Source organism: Panthera tigris, chromosome A2 (assembly GCF_018350195.1).
Source record: "Panthera tigris isolate Pti1 chromosome A2, P.tigris_Pti1_mat1.1, whole genome shotgun sequence".
Classification (NCBI taxonomy): Eukaryota; Metazoa; Chordata; class Mammalia; order Carnivora; family Felidae; genus Panthera; species Panthera tigris.
Window position 1 is genome coordinate 60,944,581 of NC_056661.1, and position 22,093 is coordinate 60,966,673.

Genomic DNA, 22,093 nt, shown 5'->3' on the forward strand with positions numbered 1-22,093 from the left:
CAGAAACCGGAACTTGGGTAAAATCTCCCTTTCAACGCCAGCAACAAATGCAGATAGTTTGATGGGTGTGAGTTTCACTTTGGGACAATGAGAAAGATCTGAGGACAGACAGTGGTGACAGAGGTGCGCACTCGAACACGGTTAACCGGTGAGCTTTAGGTTTGGGACTTTGACCACATTTTAAAAGCTGTGGCCTCTTGACAGCTGTGGCCATGGCTGCCAGGTCACCTCCCATCTGGAGGTGGGGGAGGAAGTGGGGACGGGGCCGAGGGAACCAGGCCCAGCAGTGGGGGTCCCTGAAGGACAGGGTGCTGGTGGCGGCTGTCAGACTCTCTGGTGTCACAAGGGTACAGTTGAGGAAGGTGGGTGGGGTCAAGGGTCCAGGGAAGATGGTCCGGGGCGTGGTCCAGCTCCCAAGGGGGCAGGAGTCTAGAGGGTCCAGGGTGGGTGGGAGGCCCGGCTCTTGGAGGCAAGGGGGCAGCAGACGGTGCGTCCCCCGGTGCTGAGCCCTCTTTGTGGGACCCCCAGAGGGGCCACAGGCACTGACAGGGATCTCTTGCGGAAACTGAGGAGGAAGGGGCCCTCTCCACACCTCCGTGGTACCATCTGGCCTGGGGTGAGGTTGGGGAGACCCTCAGGTGCACCCACCTCTGCAGGGGCCACAACACCCCCACAGGGGTCAGTAGGTAGCTTTGGAGGACTGCCATCCTGCACCTGGGCCCTGACCTGCACCTTCCCGGCAGGTGAGTGGACCTCACCACCCCTTGTCCTGGCCCTGGGGTGCACTGGGGGCTCTTCTGGCCTGCAGAATCCATCCTCAGTCGCGTTCACCCCAGATCTTTGTGCTTTATTTGGATCACGAGCCCAGGTAACCCAGGGTTCTGGTGACAGGGCTGCGTACTCAACTGTAAACACAGAGTGCACACTGTCCTGTGACTATCAGGGGCAATGACAATCCCTGCCAAATCCCAGGATGCACTTTGTGACCTCTAGTGTGCCCGGTGCTCCAGAAACACAGCCTGCCTCCCCTTAACCGAGGGGGTTGACACACCTGACCCATCCAGAGACCAGGACAGGGACGCACCTGGCCTGCGGGGCAGTCCTGACCCTGCCAGGTATCCCTGAGGATGCTGGCGCCCCAGAAGGCAGGGGCGGGCCCTGACCCCTTCCCCACCGGAAGTAGAGACAGGGTGGGCAACACGCCCCCCTGCCCACTCCCTCCCTCACCACGTGGACCCAGAGTGTCGGTTTAAATGGGGAGAGGTCACCTGTCAGGGTGAGGGAAAACCTCGTGGCCAAGGACCATTCTCTCATTCCAAGTCCCTGCCTCCTCCTCCCTCAGTGCCTCTGCTAGCATCTTGAGCCCCGGTCTAAGGTCTCCTGTCCCCAGGCCCCCCCGTGGCTGCTATCAACCCCTCTGAGGACAGCACACCCTGGATGGCTCTGCACTTCCCCACTATGGCCCACCGGGGGCCACACCCCAGGCCACAGGATGGTCCTGACCTGGCCAGCTTCCTTACCACTCTGCCCAAGGGGTGGGCTCCCCCTGGCCTCTGACCCCACCATCTCTACACCTACACTGGAACCCCTCCTTAGGGAGGAGCCCCAGGAGAGCAGCTGGCCTGGACCCAGATTAGGAAGTGGTCAGCCACATCTCAGGGCCCCCTCTTGGAACGTCTGGGCTGTGGGGGTTCCGTCGGCAAATGACACCGGGGGCCTAACCCCCACCTGCAGAGTGCCCGGCCAATGCCAGGCCAGTGCCACGTGTACAGCAGAGGCCGGTGGGCCCCGCAGGGGGTGGGGCAGGAGCGGGGACTAGCTCCAGCCTCAGGGGTGTCACCTCTGCAGGCCTCCCACACTGTGTGGACCGAAAAAAGCCCATCCGGCTTTGGTAAACAAGCCTGGGAAAGCAGGAGGCCAGGCCTGGGCTCCTTCTCCAGGATGGAGGTCTCAGGTCTGCCTGGCAGGACACCAGTTACCCAGGACGGCCACGTCAGGCTGCCAGGCCTGCTGTCCACAGCCGGGGTGTGCCCCCATCCCACCGTGTGACCCCCTCCCCTCGACACGAACAAGACTGAGTCCCGGGAGCCCAGACTCTCCCGGCATGGGCTGCAGTGTCCTCGCACCTGGTCCTGTCCCCTGACCCCATCTAGGAGGTGCCGCACTCTGGCAGACCTGCGTGGGCAGGCCGACCGTAAAGAACCCTGCCAGGTAAGAACACTGCCAGGCTGGTGCGGCTGGGTGCTTGGGGAGCAGAGCCTGAAGTGACAGAGGTTAACTCCCCACACCTCCACCCCCGAAGCCGTGACAGTGTCAACACAGGAGCGTGGTGTCCCCACCATGTCCACATGAGCACCAACCTGCTGTCCAGGGGACTCACAGGCAGCAGCTGGGCCTGCCCGTGGGGCAGACGTTTCTGGGCACACATGTCCTTGTGCAAGAGCTACGGCCCCATGGACGCATTTCCACACAGACCGCGGACCCTGTTCCCCCTCCCACACACCTTGGGGCAAACGTGAAAGATGGGGCTACTCCTCCCTGGCGGGTTATCTCTGGCCCTGGGCATCTGTGCGTAATAGGGTCATGTGCCCCCTCCATTGGTTCAAAAATCGCAAACCAGGAAACAGCGCCAGCCCTGCCCACTGAGTGCGGTCCCCCCCGCGACAGAGTGCACAGGAACATGGGCGTGAGGGTCCACTGGCCACAGTTTGGGATCTGTGCTCACCCTGGGTTTCCAGAACCTGCCGCAGACAGATGGGGGCCCTGTAGCTACAATCCTTTTCTCTTGATCCAAAATTCATCAGATTTCCGAAAACCACAGGTCAGAGACCGGCCTGGCTCACGAGACACTGAGGCGTTCTCCGCTTTGGTGTTTGCAGTGGACGTGAGCCAAGGACCTTGTGGCTGGAGTCCCAGAAACCTCCACACACACACAGACAACGTCTCAAATGACACACAGGGACCCTGAAGTGCTTAAATACAGATTTATTGCAAACAGACACTGGAGAAGGGGGACTTCGCAGGCAGGCACCCCGCGGTTCCTCGGACCTCCGCTGACGGAGCTCAGTGGCCGGTCTGCGGCTGCCGTGTCTAAAGAGAGAAAACACGCAGGCTGCACGGGCTCCAGGGCCCAGGCCAGCAGCAAGGGGCAGAGGACGCCCAACGGAAGGGCAAGGGTGGCCCAGCAGCAGCCACGTGGACGGGTGCCTTGGCCCCACCGGCCGCTCCCAGACGCAGATAGGATATGGTCACGGCAGGCAGGGTGGGCAGAAACGCAACACTGAAAACAAAGTCGGGCAAAGGAAGACACGTGACCACAGAGTCCACGGCCCCCCCCTCATCTCCCAAGTAGCACACCCTCACCAACAGTTTCCACACGCGCACGTCAGCACACAGGCGTGCAAATCCGGGGGGCCTGAAGAGGGGTCTCAGCAGCTTGGCGATGCCCTCGATGGCACCAGAGCCACCTGAGGCCTGGTCGATCAGGAGACTCAGGGGTTCCCCACCCACTTCTGGCCACCCTGAGCCAGAAACCTGTCCCCACACGACTGTGACATGCCAGCTCCCAGCTACTCAGGTGAAAGGAGGGGTCTCCTGAAGGACCACCCCCAGAAGGAGTCCTTCTCCCCAGCCCCGAGGGCAGAGCCCACGAGGGTGGCCCACAGCGACGGTCACGGGGCTGGCAGAGCAGAGGTGGCAGTGGCCCTGGGCTCAGTGGAAGAGGAGGGGCTGCCGCATCGTGGTCTCTGTGATCTCCCGAGGGTGCCCAGTCGGCTCTCTTACAAGGACCGGGTCCACAGGAGGACATCAGAGGACAGTTCCTGCTGTGCCTGTGGCCCACGTCCCCAAGCGGCGACCAAGACCCCACTCTGCTCCTCGACGGGTCTGAGCAGGCAGCGGACACACACGAAAGCCAAGCGAGACCACACGTGTGTGCCCAGAGTCAGGTCAAGGCTCGGACCCCGTGCCCCCTGCACCTGGGGGTGCTGGTCCAGCACCTTCCCCCCGCCCCCCCACGGGGAAAGCAAGCAGAGCGCGCACAGCAGTGAGAGGAGAGCAGGGGGGGGCCAGCGGCCCGCTCACCCCACGCTGCTCCGGAACAGTCTGGAGATGCGGGGCTGGGAGCCACGGGTTCACCCTTGAGAGAAAGGCTGGCAGGGGCCAACCAGATGGCGAGCCCCTGCAGGAGGGTGCCAGGGCGCTAAAACTGCACGGCCCCCGGGGAGATGTTGAACATGGCTGGGTCGAACCGCTGGCCTCGGAAGGGAGAGCCTTCTGCGTCCCACCCCTTCTTCAGCATCTCATGGACTTTCTACAAACAGAAAACAGACACAGAGGTTAGCCGCACAGCCCAGAGCAGTGCTCACTCGGCCTCCTCCACGGGAGGACCTGCCTGGGCGACCGCAGGCCCCCACGCTCATGCCCCCACACACAGGGCAGGGGGAGAAACCCTGGCGTCCAATGAGGCTGCGGGACTGTCCTGCCTGGGACCACTCTTCCCCGTCGCTAAACCCAGTGGAGCAGGGGCGAGCACATCAGACTCGCACCAGGGACCTGGACACCAGCCCCAGCCGACACGGAGTGGGTACGACGGGCCCCCCACCCACTGCTTTAGCTCCAACTCCCTCCTGCCACCCCCTTTCAAGCCCTCTCCTCAGTCACACTCTCTCCACGCTGGACATGACTCGCATGGGCCCTGCGTCTCTGGGGTGGGCCCTGAGCCCACTCCCCACACCAGCCCTGCCCCAAGTCCAAAGGGACTTGGAAGGAGGCCTCACGGGGCCCCTGGTCAGGCCCTCACAGGGAGCCACCAGTGAGCCCTGCTGCATCTCTGGCCCCACACATCGCCCTTCTCCCAGGGACCAGCTTTCCTCCAGAGGCCATCAGTTGAGCTGTCCACAGCTGTGCGCGGCTTCAGCACCTCTGAGCCTCCCCTGCTCCCGGCACAGCCCGCCTGCGGCCCTCGCGCTCTCCTTGTGGCCCAAACCTACCCCCCCACACCGTGCTTCCCCCATGGCCGCATGCAGGGATGGCCCTCGTTTGCACACACTCCTCCCCAAATCCCCACCAAGCCCGGGCGCGTCCCAGACAGCAGAGCCTGTGCCACTCATTCACTAGCGTCTCACCCGGGGGAGGGGCACGCGTGGCCCCTGGCTCCCTCGTGCCTGCTGAAGGTGCCCAGAAAGCATCGCTCGTGCCCTGGGGCCAGCACGCTGCCCAGCACACAAGTCTGTCTGGACTCCCCTCCGACTCCAGGCACAGAGCTCATCCCACGAGCCAGCGCCATCTTCAAAGCTCTTCAGACACTTCCCCGTCGGCTGCCTGGCCTTGGGCCTGTCAGCAAGGGTCTCCTGCTCCCCCTTGGGCCTAAGCGCCCGGCCCCCTCCCAGGCAGCGACCCTAGACCCTCCCTCGGGGTCCACGTCCACACAGCTTTCGTCCGCCAGCCACAGGCGACCGTCACGTGACTAAACTAGCCCGGCTGCTAAACTCGCACAAAGACAAGTCCCCTGCCCGCAAACTCCATGGTCACAGCCAGAGACTCGGCCCAAGAGGTACCGAGAGCCTCCCCTCCTGCCCTGTGAGCCCTGGTGATCAGGGAGCCCGGCTGAGAGAAGATTTGGAGACTGGGGGCAGGAGCCCACTTGGGATAGAGCAGTCAGCGCTCCGAGTGACTCTCGCAGGAAAGCCGGCTGCACGGGGAGGAGGGGATAAAGACAGGGCAGGCAGAAGGGACACACCAGCAGTGGACCCCCGACATTGGCAGGACCACAGTGAATGCCCCAGGACGCAGAGGACACCTCCGAATCTCAACGCCACTGGGGGGCTCCTGTGTGTGACGCACGTGGAAAAAGAAAACAAACCCTAGGAGGTGGGTGGCTGTGGTGCCCAGCAACACCCCCTCACCCGTCCAGTCCCCGTCACACTGGGGTCCTGGTTCCCAACAAGGGGAGCAAACAGTAACCTGACAAAGGTGACCCTTTCTTCCGCTCTTGGGAATGAATGAATGCACCCACCCCACCCTCTTCTCTGCCCCCAGTGTGGGCCTCTGTGGACAAGGGGCCCCTCCCGCCGGCCCACCGGACATCTCAGGCCTCTGACATTTGTTCCAAAAGGACTTGGAAGGAGGCCTCACGGGGCCCCTGGCCAGACTCCCATGAGCCCTGTGAGAGGGAGAGAGCTAGGGTCACACGTGGAGTTACCGCATCTGTGTGGACCTGCCCGTCACGGCCCCACCACCTGGGCTCTGTCCAGGTGTGGAACACGCGCCCCATGCCAGACAGAGACCAGGCAACCGGGCTAGAGCGGCCTGCGAGGACCCAGCAGACAGCCGGCTATGCCACGGCAGGGACAGCCCCGCCACGCCACCAGCCCCCACCGGATCTTCCCTGCCCAGCACAGCCCCTCCCCCACACGCCCCCTTACCAGCTCATGGCTCTGCGGCTTGCCTTGCAGCTTCTGGTGGTAGTCAAAGGTGAGCCTATCCAGCACCGCGTGCTCCTCCTCGTCCACCGTGGCCATGGAACGCTCCTTATTGATCTTGTCGATGTCGATGTGCTCCTCACCCTCCAGGACTGCGCTCCACCAGTACTCACCCACCTTGTTCAGGCTCACCTGGGGCACACGGAGCAGGGGGAGCAGGGGGGTGCAGAGCTCAGTGCATGTGTGTGTGGGGCACCGGTCAGGGGGCACATGGGGGGGCGGGGAACGGGGCTCAGTGTGTATGGGGCACCGGTCAGGGGACACGTGGGGGGCCGGGCTCAGTGTGGGGGGGCGCACCGGTCAGGGGGCACATGGGGGGGGGAACGGGGCTCAGTGTGTATGGGGCACCGGTCAGGGGACACGTGGGGGGGCCAGGCTCAGTGGGGGGGGGGCACACCGGTCAGGGGGCACATGGGGAGGGACGGGGCTCAGTGTGTGTGGGGCACTGGTCAGGGGACACGTGGGGGGGCCGGGCTCAGTGTGTGGGGGGGCACCGGTCAGGGGACATGTGGGGGGACCGGGCTCAGTGTGTGTGTGTGGGGGGGGGGCATCGGTCAGGGGGCACATGGGGGGGGTGGGGCTCAGTGTGTGTGGGGGGCACCGGTCAGGGGACACACTGTGGGGGGGACAGGGCTCAGTGTGTGTGAGGGCACCAGTCAGGGGGCACATGGCGGGGAGCAGGGGGCTCAGTGTGGGAGACGGGGCACCAGTCAGGGGCCTGGGGGATCAGGGCTTGCCCCACCCCCCACGTCCTCTCGGAAGCCCAGGACCCCACCCAGCCCCCCTCACAGCCTCCCTGCACCACCAGGGATACACTGGACCCCAAACAGGAACCTCTATCCACATTCTTCGGCCCGGCCCTGCCAGCTCACCCGGCACACGCCAATGTCGGGACTGCATACAGGGAGGGCCCAGACTGCACGCCTCCTGGGGACTGGTGGTCAAGAACTGACAAGTGGGCGGCCCACTCTCCCTCACCCTGTCCATTTACCATCCAATGGCCTGAAACCTGTCATGACCCAAAGGGCCAGGAGAGAGAGCAGATGTGACCAGCCAGCAGCTAGAGCAGGTCTGTGTCGGGGCAGCACCCTGGGAAGAGGGTTACTGGCTGGAGAGCGATCATGACACCACAAACCCAGACCTGGTCCCCACCAGTGACATTTGCGAGGTCCCTGAGAAGGATTCGGGCTGTGGGCACGGATACAGGGCGGGCCACAAGTGAGAGGATCACAGCACGGTGACAGTGTGGCATCAATGTCGGCACAACAGAAATAAGCCTCCCCCCTTCCGCACCGACTGTCCCAGGGGGCGTGGGGCTCTGAGCGCCCCCGCCTGCCAGTCCAGCAGAGGAAGGACTTCTCCCCGCCAATGCCGTGGTCTGCGTGTGGGGTGGATTTTGTTTCCAGATGCTCCGTTCAGCTGGCTTCTTACGGACTCTGCTCCTCAGTTTGGGCCTGGGGACCCGACCCGGCCAAGGCCCCAACACTGAGAATCTTCACTGAGGTGCAAATCTGTGTTCCTTCCAAAGCAATGAAAACCTCCCGAGTGGAAGCGTACTCCATCTTCATTGTTCCTGGAGAGATGACCAAGGTGCTGATCCATCTCGGGAAACAGAGGCCCTCCAGGCTCATTCTGTGTTCCCTCTGCTGTCACCCTGGCTGGGGTCTCTGCAGACACCCCTGCCCCCTGCCCTGCCCCAGGCTCTGCCGCTGGCCCTTCTCACCCAAACCACGAACCACACGCAGGGTGTCTGGGCAGGTGTGCACGCACGACCAGGCCCCGTGCAGCCTGGGGATAGGATGGGCTGATGCTGCACACAAGGAACCCAGTGGGCTGCACTGCCCGCGCATCTTGGGTCCACACGGCAAGCACTCCCGGGCCCTTTGCAAACCCAACAAAAACCAAGACAATCCCAACACCACCTTTAAAAAAATTCTTTTTGAGGTGAAGCTCACAGGAGGCGCCTGAGTGGCCGTTGGTTGAGCGTCCAACTCTTGACTTCAGCTCAGGCCATGATGCCAGGGTCACCGGGTGGAGCCCCACGCTGGGCTCTGCACTGGTAGTGTGCCGCCTGCTTGGGATTCTCTCTCTCTCCCTCTCTCTGTCCCTCCCCCACTCATTCTCTCTCTCTCTCTCTCTCAAAATAAATAAACTTCAAAAAACTAAAGTCGACGAGTCTGTGTCAGTGCATATACAGTGTTGTACAACCTCCACCTGTATCCGGTTCCGCAACGGGGTCACCACCTCAAAAGGAGCCCTGTGCCCGCAAGCAGCCCCTCCTCCCGGCCCTGAAACACGTCACGTGTCCTTCAGTGCCCCCGCCTCTTGCACTCAGCATGGTGTCCTCGAGGTACATCCACGTTGCAGTGGCCAAAACAAGACAGCGCCGAGGAGACGCCCTTGGAACAGAGCTCGAAGCCCTGGGTCTAAAGGAGCCTGATGGCTTAACGTGGGGTTTTGATTTTTCACTGTAACATTGTTACTTCCCTAAAAATCAGGTTTGTGGAGACGCGGTCTGGGGGTACGTCCTGAGCCCCGACAAACACACAGCCACACAGCCAGCAGCTCCGGGTCACGAGTCCTTGACGACCGAGGGTGTAAGCACCTGTTCTCGAGTTTCTCTGCCATCGTGGTTTTTTGAACATTTTACTTGCAATTAATTCCAAACACATCCATGCGCTTTTCCCCGGACCTCCCAGCAACATGCTTTATCATCACGAGTCTGCACATGAACCCTCTCTGTTTAAGGACATGCGTAACACACAGCAAACTCCAGGATTTTTTTCTGAACCACCTTGACCCTTGACCCCTGATATTTCCATAAGGGCCTCCTTCCTCTACTAGAACCGCAGCTCACCTTCCCTCCAGCATGGGATGTGCGCTGGGGTCCTGTCCCCACTCAACTGGAACATTCCACGGCCTCTCCTAAAGACCATTCTTCATTCGGGGTTTGTCTGGTGTTTCCTCCTGATTAAACTCAGAGAAGCGTCCCCAACAGGACACAGCAAAGGGGACGCTGTGCCCTTCCCAGCATGTCCCCCGTTTAGGCACAGACATCATGCAGCCACATGCTCTGTGCATTCCTCCTTGACTCCATCTTCCCCACACTGTTGGCAGGGGCCTCCTCCTCCACGACAGCTTCCTCCTGGACGCCCAGTGTTTCAAAGGCCCCCACTCACTCCTGTCCCCAACTACGCTGGTGTTCAGTCTCCTGGCTTGACAGGCCAGCGAGCTCACTGCCACCTGGTAACATGCCCCCCCTTACCTGGCCTCCCTCCAGGATCCTGTACAGACTGGGTCCCAGACCCAGAACCAGCTTCCTGAAATGTCCTCACAGAAACTTCAAGCTCCACATGAACGAACCCATAACGCCCACAACCTGTGCGGGTGAGTCACCACCTCTGCCTCCCCCACCCCCCTCCATGGCAGAGCCGTGTCCAAGCAGGCGGCCAAGTGCCTGCTGAGGTGCCCTCTGGACAGTGCAGGCTGGGGAGGCATCCATGAAAGCTGTGGACAGGGGCTCCGCGGAGGCGTGTCAAGCCCAGGACAGATGACAGGAAGCTGCCCTCTGCAGGCACTTCTGTGAGGGGATGGGGATCCGCATCCAGAACCTTCCAGAACCTGCCGGAGGCGCACCATGAGGGACGGGATCCACATCTAGAACCTGCTGGAGGGGGTGCCATGATGGGCAATCTCCTGGTGTTCCATGTTGTCCACAAGTTTTTTAAGCTTACAAATCAAAGCACCACGTGGGCCAAACAGGACAGGGCCACAGTGTGTGGTGCAGGTGTGGGGGAGGTGGGAGGACCCACGTGCTGAAAGCACAGGGCGGCCAGGTGGTGCTGAGCGGGGTCTCTGCGGGATAGAGGGACGGTATCTGGGTCCCCTGGGAGCGCGGCCCACCGGTCCTGTCAGCACATCCCTACTGCCCTGGCCCCCCGCCCCCACTCCCTGCTGGGGCTCAGGGACACCTGCGGTGGTGCCAAGGTGCTGACTGTCCCAAGAAACTCCCAGGACCCCGGGAGATGAGAGTGCTGAAAGCCAAGGGCCTGCATTTCATTCTGGCAACTGGTTTTCAGGCTTCCGGCATACACCAAAATGCTAATGTTATTTAACCTGCATTTGGGAGGAAGGAGGATACTCTCTCTGTGACACTGGTGGCCACCAGCGAGAAAACAGCAACGGGAAGGCCCTTCCTGAGAAACCCACATCCCCACCAGCAGAGGGAGAGAGAGAAAGGAGTGCAGGGGGACCAGCAGAGGACACACAGGGACCCAGGTCACCACAGAAACAGTGCAGGGGGGGAGCCCCTGGCAAACGGCCAAGGACCACAGTCAGCCTGCGACTCTGCTTCTGAGAACTGAACTTAAGGACCTAAGTCAGTCATCCAAGCACGCGGAGGCACAGCATGTACACATGCTCACCCCCGTGTCCCCTGAGCAGACACGGGCCCCAGAACACCCTGCACCTGCTGAGCCAACCTGAATGGCTAGAGGGTCAGCTGACGGACCACCCCCGCCTGGGGTGCATCTCAACCCTCCACCCCCAGACCCTCCCCCTGCCCCCGGCCCCCGGCCCCCGGGCACCGAGCCACCAGCACCACCTGGAGGGGAACCGAGGACAGTGTGCCGGGCGGTTCTGGGACAGAACGGTCGGGGGAGGCGCTGACTTCACGTCTCTTGCCTGAGAGGCATTCTCGAGTGTGGGAGGGAGGGAGGCAAGAGCTGTCATCCGGTTTTAGCTGCCGCCCCTGCCTGCTCCGAAAGCAACCACTCGGGCGAGGGGGTGGCTGGGAAGCAGGCGGCCTCGACTATCAGGAGGTCAGGGGCGCGGACCAAGGACTCTGTTGAGGTGAAGGCAGTCCTGGGGTGCCCACCTGCTCTGTGAGGCCGTCATGGACACACTGACACCCGAGGCCTGTGCCACTGCCCCAGGGCAGTGGGGGACACTTGCCCTCTCCGGGTGAGGCCAGCCGGCCCCTCCTGAGGGGTCCAGGGATGGGCTGTGGCCCCAGTCTCCGCCTGTCTTCATGTTACTACTGGTTTGCACATCCTCCTCTGTCTCACACTTCCCTCTCGTCTCCCGCGAGGTAGCACGTGCAGGTTCCAGGCTCTGGTGAGGACACCAGGGCATGTGGGGCCCTCTGCAGCCCTCAGGAGAGGGGCCCTTGACCATATTCCTTAGCGGCCCACATGTCGAGAGTGACCGACCACGGCTCTCGGCCTCATCTCGAGGGTGAGGAACCGAGCTCCCATGGCTGATGAGGTTCCCAACGCCAGGCAATGCTGAGCAGAGGAGGGGCCCCACCAGCCCTGCCGTCTGCCCCCGATGCCCGAGCGACACGGGCTTGTTCCCAGCAGCAAACACAAGCAGGGCCTTCATGTGTCAGAACAGCTGAGCCACCATATCATCTCAGATGCATGACCCCAAACATCACCGACAGATGAACTATCAAACCCAGACTACGGCCTGTGGTCGGGAGCGAGGAGACACGGGGGAAAGACTGCATCCCATGGGCAGGACACGTCGGCCATGCCAGGGCCAGGCTGAAGAGTGAGCTTGGGGACAGGCAGGCAGGCGGTGAGGCCCGCACACACGTGGCTCCAGCACAGACAGCCAAGCACTCTGGAGACAGTGGGGAGGGACCTGTCCGGCACCCGGGGATCCAGGGTTTCCACATGGACCCTGCTGGCAGGAGGTCCACAGGGAAAACTCCTCAAAGCCGCGTTCCTGGCAGCAACAAGTGCACCAGCTCCGGGATGGCGAGGGCGACCACAGGAAGGCCTCCAACCGGCCACAGGCACTCCTCCCGGCCCCGTCCTGGGCGTCCTGCAGCGGGAAGGCCGACAGGGAGGGAACAGGCGGGCTTCAGCTCGGGTGAGCCACTTCCAGGTGCAGGGTCCGGGTCCAGAAAGCAAGCTTCCAGAGAGTTTACTGTGTTACCAGGCCACTCCGAGAGCCCGGCCCCCTGTGTGCTTACAAGTGGCAGCCGGGACGATGAATCGCACTCCGGCCCGGCCACAACCCCGCTTAGGCACACGCGCACAAAACAGAGACAACATGGCCACGAGGACGTCAAAGTCACCTCTGCCAAGCAAAGCCATTACGAGACGCACTACCGAGTCATGAGCAGCATGTTTCCACAGCAGTGATGTCAGGTACACCGGTCACAGTGGCTGTGAGGCCAGCCTGTCCTTGTACGGACATGGTTTCGTGCATCCCAGAGGAAGTGTCAGGGCAGACAGACTGCATGGTGAGGGCTTCCCAGCCATGCTCCTCCAGGGAGCACAGCAACGGTACCACCAGGACTCACCCTGGGCACTGCTCTGGAGCCGCTGCACCCCTTGTCCACGGGTTCCGGCCTCACAACTCCACCTGTGCCACAGGAGCTGCCAGCGGCTGTCATGGGGCAGGGGGCAAAGAGACCCTGACTGTGCCTACCGACCGTGGGAAGTAAGGCCGTCATCGTGAAGGTATTTTGCAAATGAGAGGAGCTGGAGACACCGCCGCCCACATGGCCGGGTGCAGGGATGGGCTTTGGGGGGGGGGGGGGGGGGGATGGGAGGCACAGCCTGACGGCCAGAAGGGCTGAGCCCCAGGGTGATGAGAGGGAGGTGGTCTCACAGAGAGAAGCCTCGCAAGGACAAGGACGTGCAAAGCTAGGTTCAGAACAAGGGCCAAGCAGACATGCCTGTGCTCTGCGACCTGGTGTCGTCGTCATGCGGAGGGGCCTGTGCTCTGCGACCTGGTGTCCTTGTCATGTGGGGAGGCCTATGCTCTGCGACCCGTTGTCCTCGTCACGTGCAGGGGCCCCGTGTGCCAAGGAACTCCAGCAGCCCAGCACTGACAGACCCCTCTCCACCCCACGGCCCTGACAGTCCCCACAGACAGGCTGGCCCGCTGGCACCCATTCCACGGAGATGCAGATCTTCATAAAACCGAAACACACATTTTTTTGCTTTCTTCTTTCCTTCCTTTCTGGCACACGTGAAGAACGTGCCTTTAAAACCCTCAGGTTTTGTCCAAAAACCTGGTATCTTCCTGTCTGGTGAGGCACCCTGTGCCATATGAGGTCCCGCTGGGCAGCACCCACTGACCAGGCCAAGACCTTGAAGAGGGGGCAGAGCCATGGAAGGTTCCAGTAAACAGGGCACTGAAGCTCCTGCTGGGGCTCTGCAGCCCCGAGTGGCTCAATGAGATCCCCGCTGTCCAATAAGCGGTCCGACTGTGCTCTGCGTCCTCTGGTGCAGCATCCCGGAAATTCAACCTGCCTCTCAATCCTCACCTTACTTGACTCTGCCTCCGACATGACCCAGGACCTGGCAAGCAGGAGCCTCTGGGACCGGGGGTCACATCCACGCGAGCTCTGCCGTGCAGGGATGACCCTGCCAGGAGCCCCTCCATGCTCACCGAGTGCAGCCACCACGTGCGCCCGAGGACGGACCACCGTGGGTCTCATGTTAACTTGGCTCCACTTCAGAGTGCCAAGTGGTGGGGGCCTGTAGGGCCGAGGCCAGCAAAGGCGCCCTGAGCGGCGCCCTAGACCGCAGGAACCCCCCCTGCCCCCAGCCCCCACTCCTTCCCGCAGCCCAGCATGGATGCCCACACTCACCAGAACGCACTTCCCAGGCTCCAGGCTCCAGAGGGAGCTCTCAGTATTGACTTTGTGGGTGAACTTCCCTTCCATGAGGACGTGCTCCCCAGCTTCCTCCAGCACGGCCACCCGGATGGAGCTGCTGCTCAGGGCCACCGAGACCTGGAACCGAGGAGAAGGGAGTCACCTGGCACCCTGATGGGTGCGCAGCACACTCCAAAGCAGGAGCCGGGTGCAGACCAGAACACGACACATGACTACCTGGGAGCAGCAGGCAGCTGGACGAAGACCATCGTCCCAACCAAGGGACACCTGAGGAGGCCTGCGCATCAATCTCCTTCAAGTAAATGTACTGCAAGTTCTGTTTCCACGTGCACAACGATGACATGGGGAAAACCACTGGCTTCCCACCAAAGCCCCTGCTCCATCAGGGGACCGAGCCCCACGCGGCAGGCAGGCGTGGGTGGCGCAGCTGGGGTGTGCCTCCCTCTCCCATCCCGCCGTCTGGCAGGGGGAGCAGAGCCCCCCCACATGCCCTCTTCCAGGAGCTGCTGAGGCTGCACCGAGCAGAGAGGCACCCACCTCGCTGGCCAGCACCCAGTGCTCCCAAACCCCTGGAGGTTCATCAGATCACGAACTGGACAAGAAGAGCAAACCAGTCCTGTCCCTTTTCAAACTCTGAAATCTGTGTCTATAATGCAAAGTCTTTTTGTGACCGCACCTGAAGAATGCATCAGGTGAAGGGACACTGGAGGTGGGAACCCAGGCCTTCCTAAGGGTGGGCTCCATCCGATTCTGTGTGGAGGCGACACCCGCCCCCCCTCGCCCCCCCTTCGCCGCCCCCGCCTCCATGTGACCCCACAAGTGCTCATTAAACGTAAAGTGTTGAAAACAAACTCTGAGAGTCACAGATAGATATTCAGGCTTGGCTGCTGTAACCTAACTGCCATAACCTAACGTGAAGTACCCTCAGGTGGAAGATGGCCCATGGCAAGATGCCGTTCCATTAACTTTGGCTTTCAGAGACAAGGAGAATTCCAGGCCGCGCCTGGGGACGGGTGAGCCAGTGCCCACACGTGTACACACACAGGCTGGGTGGCATCCTGTGGGCACGGCTGCCCCTCACCTAACCTCTGGGAGGGTTTACTGTCGACTCGGCCGGCTCCGTGAAGACACGGGTACAACCGGGCGTTACCCAGCACCTGGCACACTCCTGGGGGATCCAATCACTGGCCCGTCAGATGTCCTTGACCATGAACCTGGGGTGCAGTGGAGGCACCCCAGGAGCAAGCTCGCTTTAATAAAATCCTCCCAGCCAGCGTTACATAACCATAATCTCCAAATTCGGGCAAGCTGCTCACGCTGCTGGTCTTGCACAACAGGGGATGGGCCAAAGCACCGAGGGGACCCAGAAAGGACACGCTTCCAGTTCGAGATGTCACTCTGGGAGGGGTGAGCATGTCCCAGCCTCTGCGACCCACAGAAACAAAGCACAAAGAGGAAAAGGCCAGACAGCACAAGGGAGGAGGTGGGAGACCAGCACAGACAAGCTTCCAGCAGCTCCAGGGAGACCAGCACGAGCATGGGGACAGACAGTGTGGAGCAGGGACAAAAGACTGGTCTGCACCTGGGGGCCGTGGCCACCTGGGGCTTCCGGCTGGCAGTCGGCAGGCAGGGAGGGCAGATGCCAAGCAGCTCAGAGTCAGGGTCAGCCCGGGGACGGCTGTGCTGGGGAGGACCCATCAGAAAGGACAGAACACACCGTGGCCCAGACCAGCACGGGGCGCCATCCCAAACACCCTGGTCAGCAGTGTGACGGGCAGTGTGTGGGGGCCGTGTGGGTGGCCAGCCCCTCAGCCCTCCTAGGTGGGAGAGGAGCAGACCCCAGACCGATATGGGGAAAATCATCAACACCATCCCCTACCCTAAAGAATGTGGAAAATAGGTTTTTAAATAAAAAACAACCAGGGAACTCAGAATTGCATCCTGAAGGAAAATCTGCAGCATGGAACACAAAGACTACAGAACTAATTAGGAAGAAAGGAAATTCCAAAATATTTCCAATACACACCCTCAGAGAGATGAGAGGAGTGTGGAAGCAAAAAGAAACAGGAGAACAGAACGCTCACACATACTAAACACACAGAGGCTAAAATAAAACTCCCAACAGCAAGGGTGGAAAGCATCAAGGGAGAGACAAGATGCATCAGGCGGTCAGTGTGGCATGCCATAAACCACAGCAGCCACGGGACAACGCTCCAGAGTTGAAGGAAAACGTGCCTTCTGACAAAAAACCCACTGAGGGCTACACAGAACGAATGAAAGATGACTCACGCAAACTCGTGGTTTCATAACCTCAGCTGTTTAAGGCCCCGAAAGTTCCCCAGGGAAAAAAAGTTTACTCACAAAGAACCTGAACGGAAGATCTCTAGAATCAGTTACACTGGATGCAGAAGCACAGGCAGGCCATGGCTTCCATCTTCCAAGTGGAGAATTTTCGTGAAGTTAGATTTCTATTCATACCCAAACCAGGGAATAAGCAGAGGTTTAAAATAACTACATTTTAAAACATTCAAGATCTCTGGATTTATAACGTATCTTGAGAAAGTTCCTTGAGGCTAAACCACAGCAAAATGAGAAGAAAATTAAACCAGAGGAAGATCTCCTGTACAGCTTGGTGACTGCAGCTCACATCCCTGTCGCGTGTGCGCAGGTTGCTAAGGCAGCAGAACTGAAACACTCCTCACACACACACACAAAACCGTAACTACGTACGGCGAAGGAGGCCACCAAACCTGCCATGGTGATCATCCCATGATACATACGGACTTCAAATCAGTACTCTATACACCCGAGCTAATAACAGCATTATATGTCAATTATATCTTACTAAAACTGGGGGAGGGGGAAGAGGAAGGTGCAACAGAGATCCCCAACATACTGAATTTCATCTAGAAGTGTGGTGAAAGGAAGCTCCTGGATGGGAGCTGTACAGAACTCAAACACAATCGGCCCAGGTTGGAATGAGAGGTGAAAGGACCTCAGGAAAGTGGTTTCTAGACAATACACTGTACCAGAGAGTCTGGGTGGCTCTGAGGTTATGATGAAAGCATACTATTTTTTACAAGAAAAAGAAAGCAAGAAACACACCAGGAAAACAAGAAGCTACACAAGAAATTTCCTGATCCGAAACAGAAAATAATGGAGTAAAACCCTGAAAAAGCTTTCTTCCAAAAAAGCAACAAGAACACTAGTAAAAACTTGTACTTTTTCAATATGTACTTTTTCCGAACTTTGGAAACTAACCAAAGGTTTGCAGGAATCCAGAGAGCATTTATGCAAGCAACACAAGCTTTGTGACCTTCTAACTTACCCTAGACCCATTCTCACTCTCCAGTCCCTTGGTAACCTGCGCTCCCAGCACAGCCTGGCACACCTGAGACAGCAGAAAGGGGCTGGGGCTCCTTCAAAACTCCATTCCTAAAGAACTGTACCTGTCCTGTGTGACAGTTCCCTGGAAGATCCCACGTGTTAGGCTGGTTTTGAATGGACTCAGAAAAGCCTTTTCCCCAGAGAGTGTTTGCTGCAAACAATTAGAGGCAAGTATTTTAATTTCACTGCGGACTGCAATAGTGGATAACAGCTGAGGCAAACAAAAAAACGCTGGGGAATACAATGTTCATGGAGGTTTTGAACATTTGGGCCACGTGAATGTGCAGGCCGTGTGCAAGCTTAGGAAAAATCCTTAGGTGAGGCCCTAACCCCTCACCACCAGCTGACTTTGAGACTCTGCATGAGCAGGAAATGGAGGCTATGGCTGACTTTTCAACTGCGAGGCTAAGTGTTAAAGGCATGCCCCAATATGTACATGGAGCTCCATGGAAGAAAGATTCACTGGTTCTAGGTGTTTAAGAAAGTCTGTCCAATCGGGACACCTGGGTGGCTCAGTCGGTTGAGCGTCTGACTTTGGCGCAGGTCATGATCTCACAGTTTGCGGGTTCAAGCCCCGCATCAGACCCTGTGCTGACCACTTGCTCAGAGCTTGGAGCCTGCTTCAGATTCTGTGTCTCCTTCTCTCTCTGCCCCTCCCCCGCTCACGCTTTGTCTCACTCTGTTTCTCAAAAATAAATAAATGTAAAAAAAATAAATAAATAAGTCTGTCCAATCATTTGCTGATCACTAAGCTCACCAAATAAAGACTTCACTGGCCACACATGATAAAGAATACACACTTTAGAAAATTAGTTCAGAAAAGTCATCAGGGGCAACTTGGGTGGCTCAGTCAGTTAAGCATCTGACTCTCAATTTCAGTTCACGTCATCATCTCACGGTTGTGAGATCGAGCCCACGTCAGGCTCTGCACTGGGCATGGAGCCTGCTTAAGATTCTCTCTCCCTCTGTGCCCCTCCCCTGCTCCTGGGCTCTCTCTCTCTCTTTCTCTTAAAAAGACAGAAAGACAGAGAAGAGAGAGAGAGAGAGAGAAATAGAGAGTGAGAGACAGAGAGAAAGAGAGAAAGAAAGAAAAGAAAAAAAAAAAGAGAAAAGAAAAGAAAAGAAGTCATCAAACAAGAACTCCATCAAGTACCAACAGCAACAAACCATGGAGAAAAGGAGAGTCTGAGTTCCAGAATTACCACATTGTTAGTTAAAACGCCCAATTTTCAACAAAAAAAAATTGTAAGACTCACAAAAAACAAAGACAGCCCATACACAATGTACAAAAACAAGCAAAATCTATTCCTGAGGAAGTCCAGACATGAACTTAGTAGAAAGTCTATAAATCAACTATGGTAAATACACTCAAAGAGCTAAAGAAAACCATGTATAAATAACTAAAGGAAAGTACAGGAACAGTATCTCTTAAGAAAATCAATAAAGAAATATATGTTACTTTTTTAAAAGAACCAAATACAAATTCTGGAATTCAAAAGTAACTGGGGGAAAAAGAACTGAAGCAAAAAAATCTACTAGAGGGTCTCAGAAGCCAATTACAGCAGCCAGAAGAAAGAACTGGAAAATTTGAAGATAGGTCAAATGAAAGTAGTAAGTCTGAGGAACAGAAAGGAAACAATGAAAAACTGAACAGAGCTTCAGAGACCGGGGGGATGGCAAGAAGCATGCCACAACGTGCATAATGGAGCCCCAGAAGGAAAGAGAAAAAGAGTAGAAAGAATATATGAAACATGGCTGAAAACCCACATTCAAGAAGCTCAATGAACTCCAAGTAGTATAAATCCAGAGAGACCAAGACCTAGACGCATCCAGATCAAACTGTCAAGAAAGCCAGAGCCAGAGAGAGAATGAGCCAGAGAGAGAATCTTGAAAGCAGGATGTGAAGCCACTCAACACCAGGCATGCTCCTCAGCAGGTGCACCAGCTGGTCCGCCGCCAGAAACCAGGTTAGAAGGTGGTGGGAGGGAGTACTCAAAGGGTGAAGGGAAGTAGTGTCAACCAGGAATTCTATACCCAGCAACACTATCCTGCAAAAAATGAAGGAGAAATTAAGACATTCTCAGAGTAAACAAACAAAAATCCTGAGGGAATTCACTTAACAGGCTCATCTTTCCTTGCACAGGCCCTGCAAGAAACACTAGCCGTCTTCAAGCTGAAATAAAAGGACACTAAACAGTAATTTGAATCCACATGAACAAATAGAGTGCTGGTAAAGGGAAATACAGAAGACAGTGTAAGTGTGCCTTTCGTTTGTTAACTCTTCTTCTCTCCTATTTGATTTAAAAGAACTGTACCACAGGGTGCTTGCTGTACTGGGGCAGGGGCGGGGGGCGGGGTGTTCAGTCGGTTAAGCATCCAACTCTTAATTTCAGCTCAGGTCATGATCTCACATTTTGTGAGATCAAGCCCTGTGTCAGGCTCTGCACTGACAGTGTGAAGGCCGCCTGGGATTCTCTCCCCGCCCCCCCCCCGCCCCGCCCCCGCTCATACACACGCTTTCTCTCTCAAAATAAAAAAATAAACTTAAAAAAAAAAAGGGCTGCAACACAAAGTAGCAGAGAACAGAAATTACCATATAAAACCAAATTCTGGGGGCGCCTGGGTGGCTCAGTCGGTTGAGCATCTGACTTCAGCTCAGGTCATGATCTCACGGTTCATGAGTTCAAGCCTCGCATCGGGCTCTGTGCTGACAGCTCGGAGCCTGGAGCCTGCTTCCAATTCTGTCTCCTCCTCTCTCTGCCCCTTCCCTGGTCATGCTCTGTCTCTATCTCTCAAAAATAAATAAACATTAAAAAAAATTTTTTTAACCCAATTCTGCATACACATTGAAGTTAAGTCTATATTGACTGTAATCCAGAGAAAACAATAAGACAATAATCCCCAAAATACAGTTTAATAAAAGATAAGGTAATTAAAATACTACCCTAGAAAATCTCTAACACAAAAGAAAGCAGTCATGGAGGAAAAAAGGAACAAAAAATTTCAAAACGTACTACGAAGATCCAATAACCAAAACTGTGGTAGTGGCATAAAAACAGACATACAGATCATTGGAATAAAATTTAAAATTCAGTAATAAACCCATAAGCTTTATAGTCAGTTGATTTTAAACAAGGGTGCCAAGGCAATTCGATGGGGAAAAGAAAAGTCTTTTCAATAAACAGGACGGTGACAGGGATGTCTACATGCAAAAGAATGAAGTCAGAGCACTCCCTCCTGCCTTCTACAAACATGAACTCTAAATGAATCAAAAACCTCTATGTAGGAGCTAAAACCATAAAACTCTCAGAACGAAACAAAAACGTAAATATCCACACCATGGATCAGGCAACAGTTTCTTAGGTGTGCATGCGCAACCAAAAATAAACAGACAATACAGTCTAGACTTTATAAAGATTTTTGTGCTTCAAAAAACATCATCTCTTGGGGCGCCTGGGGGCTCAGTCGGTTAAGCGTCTGACTCTTGGTTTTGGCTCAGGTCATAATCTCACAGTTCTTGAGTTCAAGCCCCGCACTGGGCTCTGTGCTGAAAGTACAGAGCCTGCTTGGGACTTCTCTCGCCTCTCTCTCCGCCCCTCCCTGGCTTGCTCTCTCTCTCTCAAAAAATAAACATTTTTTTAAAAATTAAAAAAACAAAAAACCCATCATCTCTTGAGAAAATAAAAAGACAACTCATGGAGCAAAAGAAAATATCTACAAATTATCTGACAAGGGTATAATATTTATATTTAAAAAGAACTCTTACAATTCAACAATAAAAAGAAAGCAATTTTTAAAAAGGCAAAGACATTGAATAGAAATTTCTCTAAAGAAGACATACAAATAGCTAATAAGCACATGCAAAGATGCTCAACACTATGAGTCATCCGGAAAACACAAACGGAAACCACAACGAGATACCTCTGGGCAGTCATCAGGAGGCAGACAACAGGTGACAACAGGTGTCGGGGACGTGGAACAGGAGCCCGCACACACTTCTGGTGGGTATGTAAAATGTTAAAGCTGGTGCGAGCACTTTGGAATACAGTCTGCAGCCCTTCAGAAAGGGAGCTACCTTTGCTACCGTGTGCACCAGGTACATACCCCTGAGAACTGAGAATGTGTGTCCACGGGCGGGGAGAGAGGGAAAGACAGGGCTGACACACGTGGGTACGCAGTGAGAAGGGCAGAGATGCCTCCTCCCCTCCCTTGCCTCATCCCAAGTGACCAGGCCTAAGATGCCGGGGAAGGACCAGGGAGGCGGTCCCAATGTAGAAACAGAGGTTGAGACCACCCCGGAAAAAAATCTCATGTTCAGGAATGTCCTGTCACAGGCCAGAGGCCATCACCCCAAGGTGCTGACAAGGACCCTACCAAGGAAGCCCCCATGAGATCAAGAACACCCACAAGGTTGAGAGATGTGTCCCTTACTGAACAATAAATAAAGAAAACATGCGAACGCACTGTGTGGACACATCCAGAGAACACATCCACATTTACTAAGCATGATTAACCTTCCATCCCACCCAGGACCTGCTTTCAAACCCAGAGCACTCCCTCCTCACCAGCACACCCACCACCCTTA

General features: G+C 56.9%; 1 protein-coding gene across 3 annotated transcripts in view; it reads right to left on the bottom strand.

Moving 5' to 3' along the window:
- Positions 1 to 2,970: 2,970 nt before the first annotated feature.
- The window catches only part of NUDCD3 (NudC domain containing 3), a 61,769-nt gene continuing 42,646 nt past the window's right edge, over positions 2,971 to 22,093 (bottom strand). Inside the window, exons 4-7 of one of the 3 annotated variants that reach the window (XR_006210113.1) lie at positions 14,095 to 14,238; positions 6,426 to 6,614; positions 4,084 to 4,312; positions 2,971 to 3,090 (exon numbers count right to left, since the gene is read on the bottom strand). Coding sequence is in view for 2 of the 3 variants with exons in the window: in XM_042962828.1 (XP_042818762.1) it covers positions 4,202 to 4,312; positions 6,426 to 6,614; positions 14,095 to 14,238 (444 nt within the window). In the remaining variant the exon portion in view is untranslated. Of the gene's footprint in view, positions 4,313 to 6,425; positions 6,615 to 14,094; positions 14,239 to 22,093 lie in introns of all 3 variants that reach the window. The other 2 variants (XM_042962837.1, XM_042962828.1) reach the window with 2 other exon arrangements.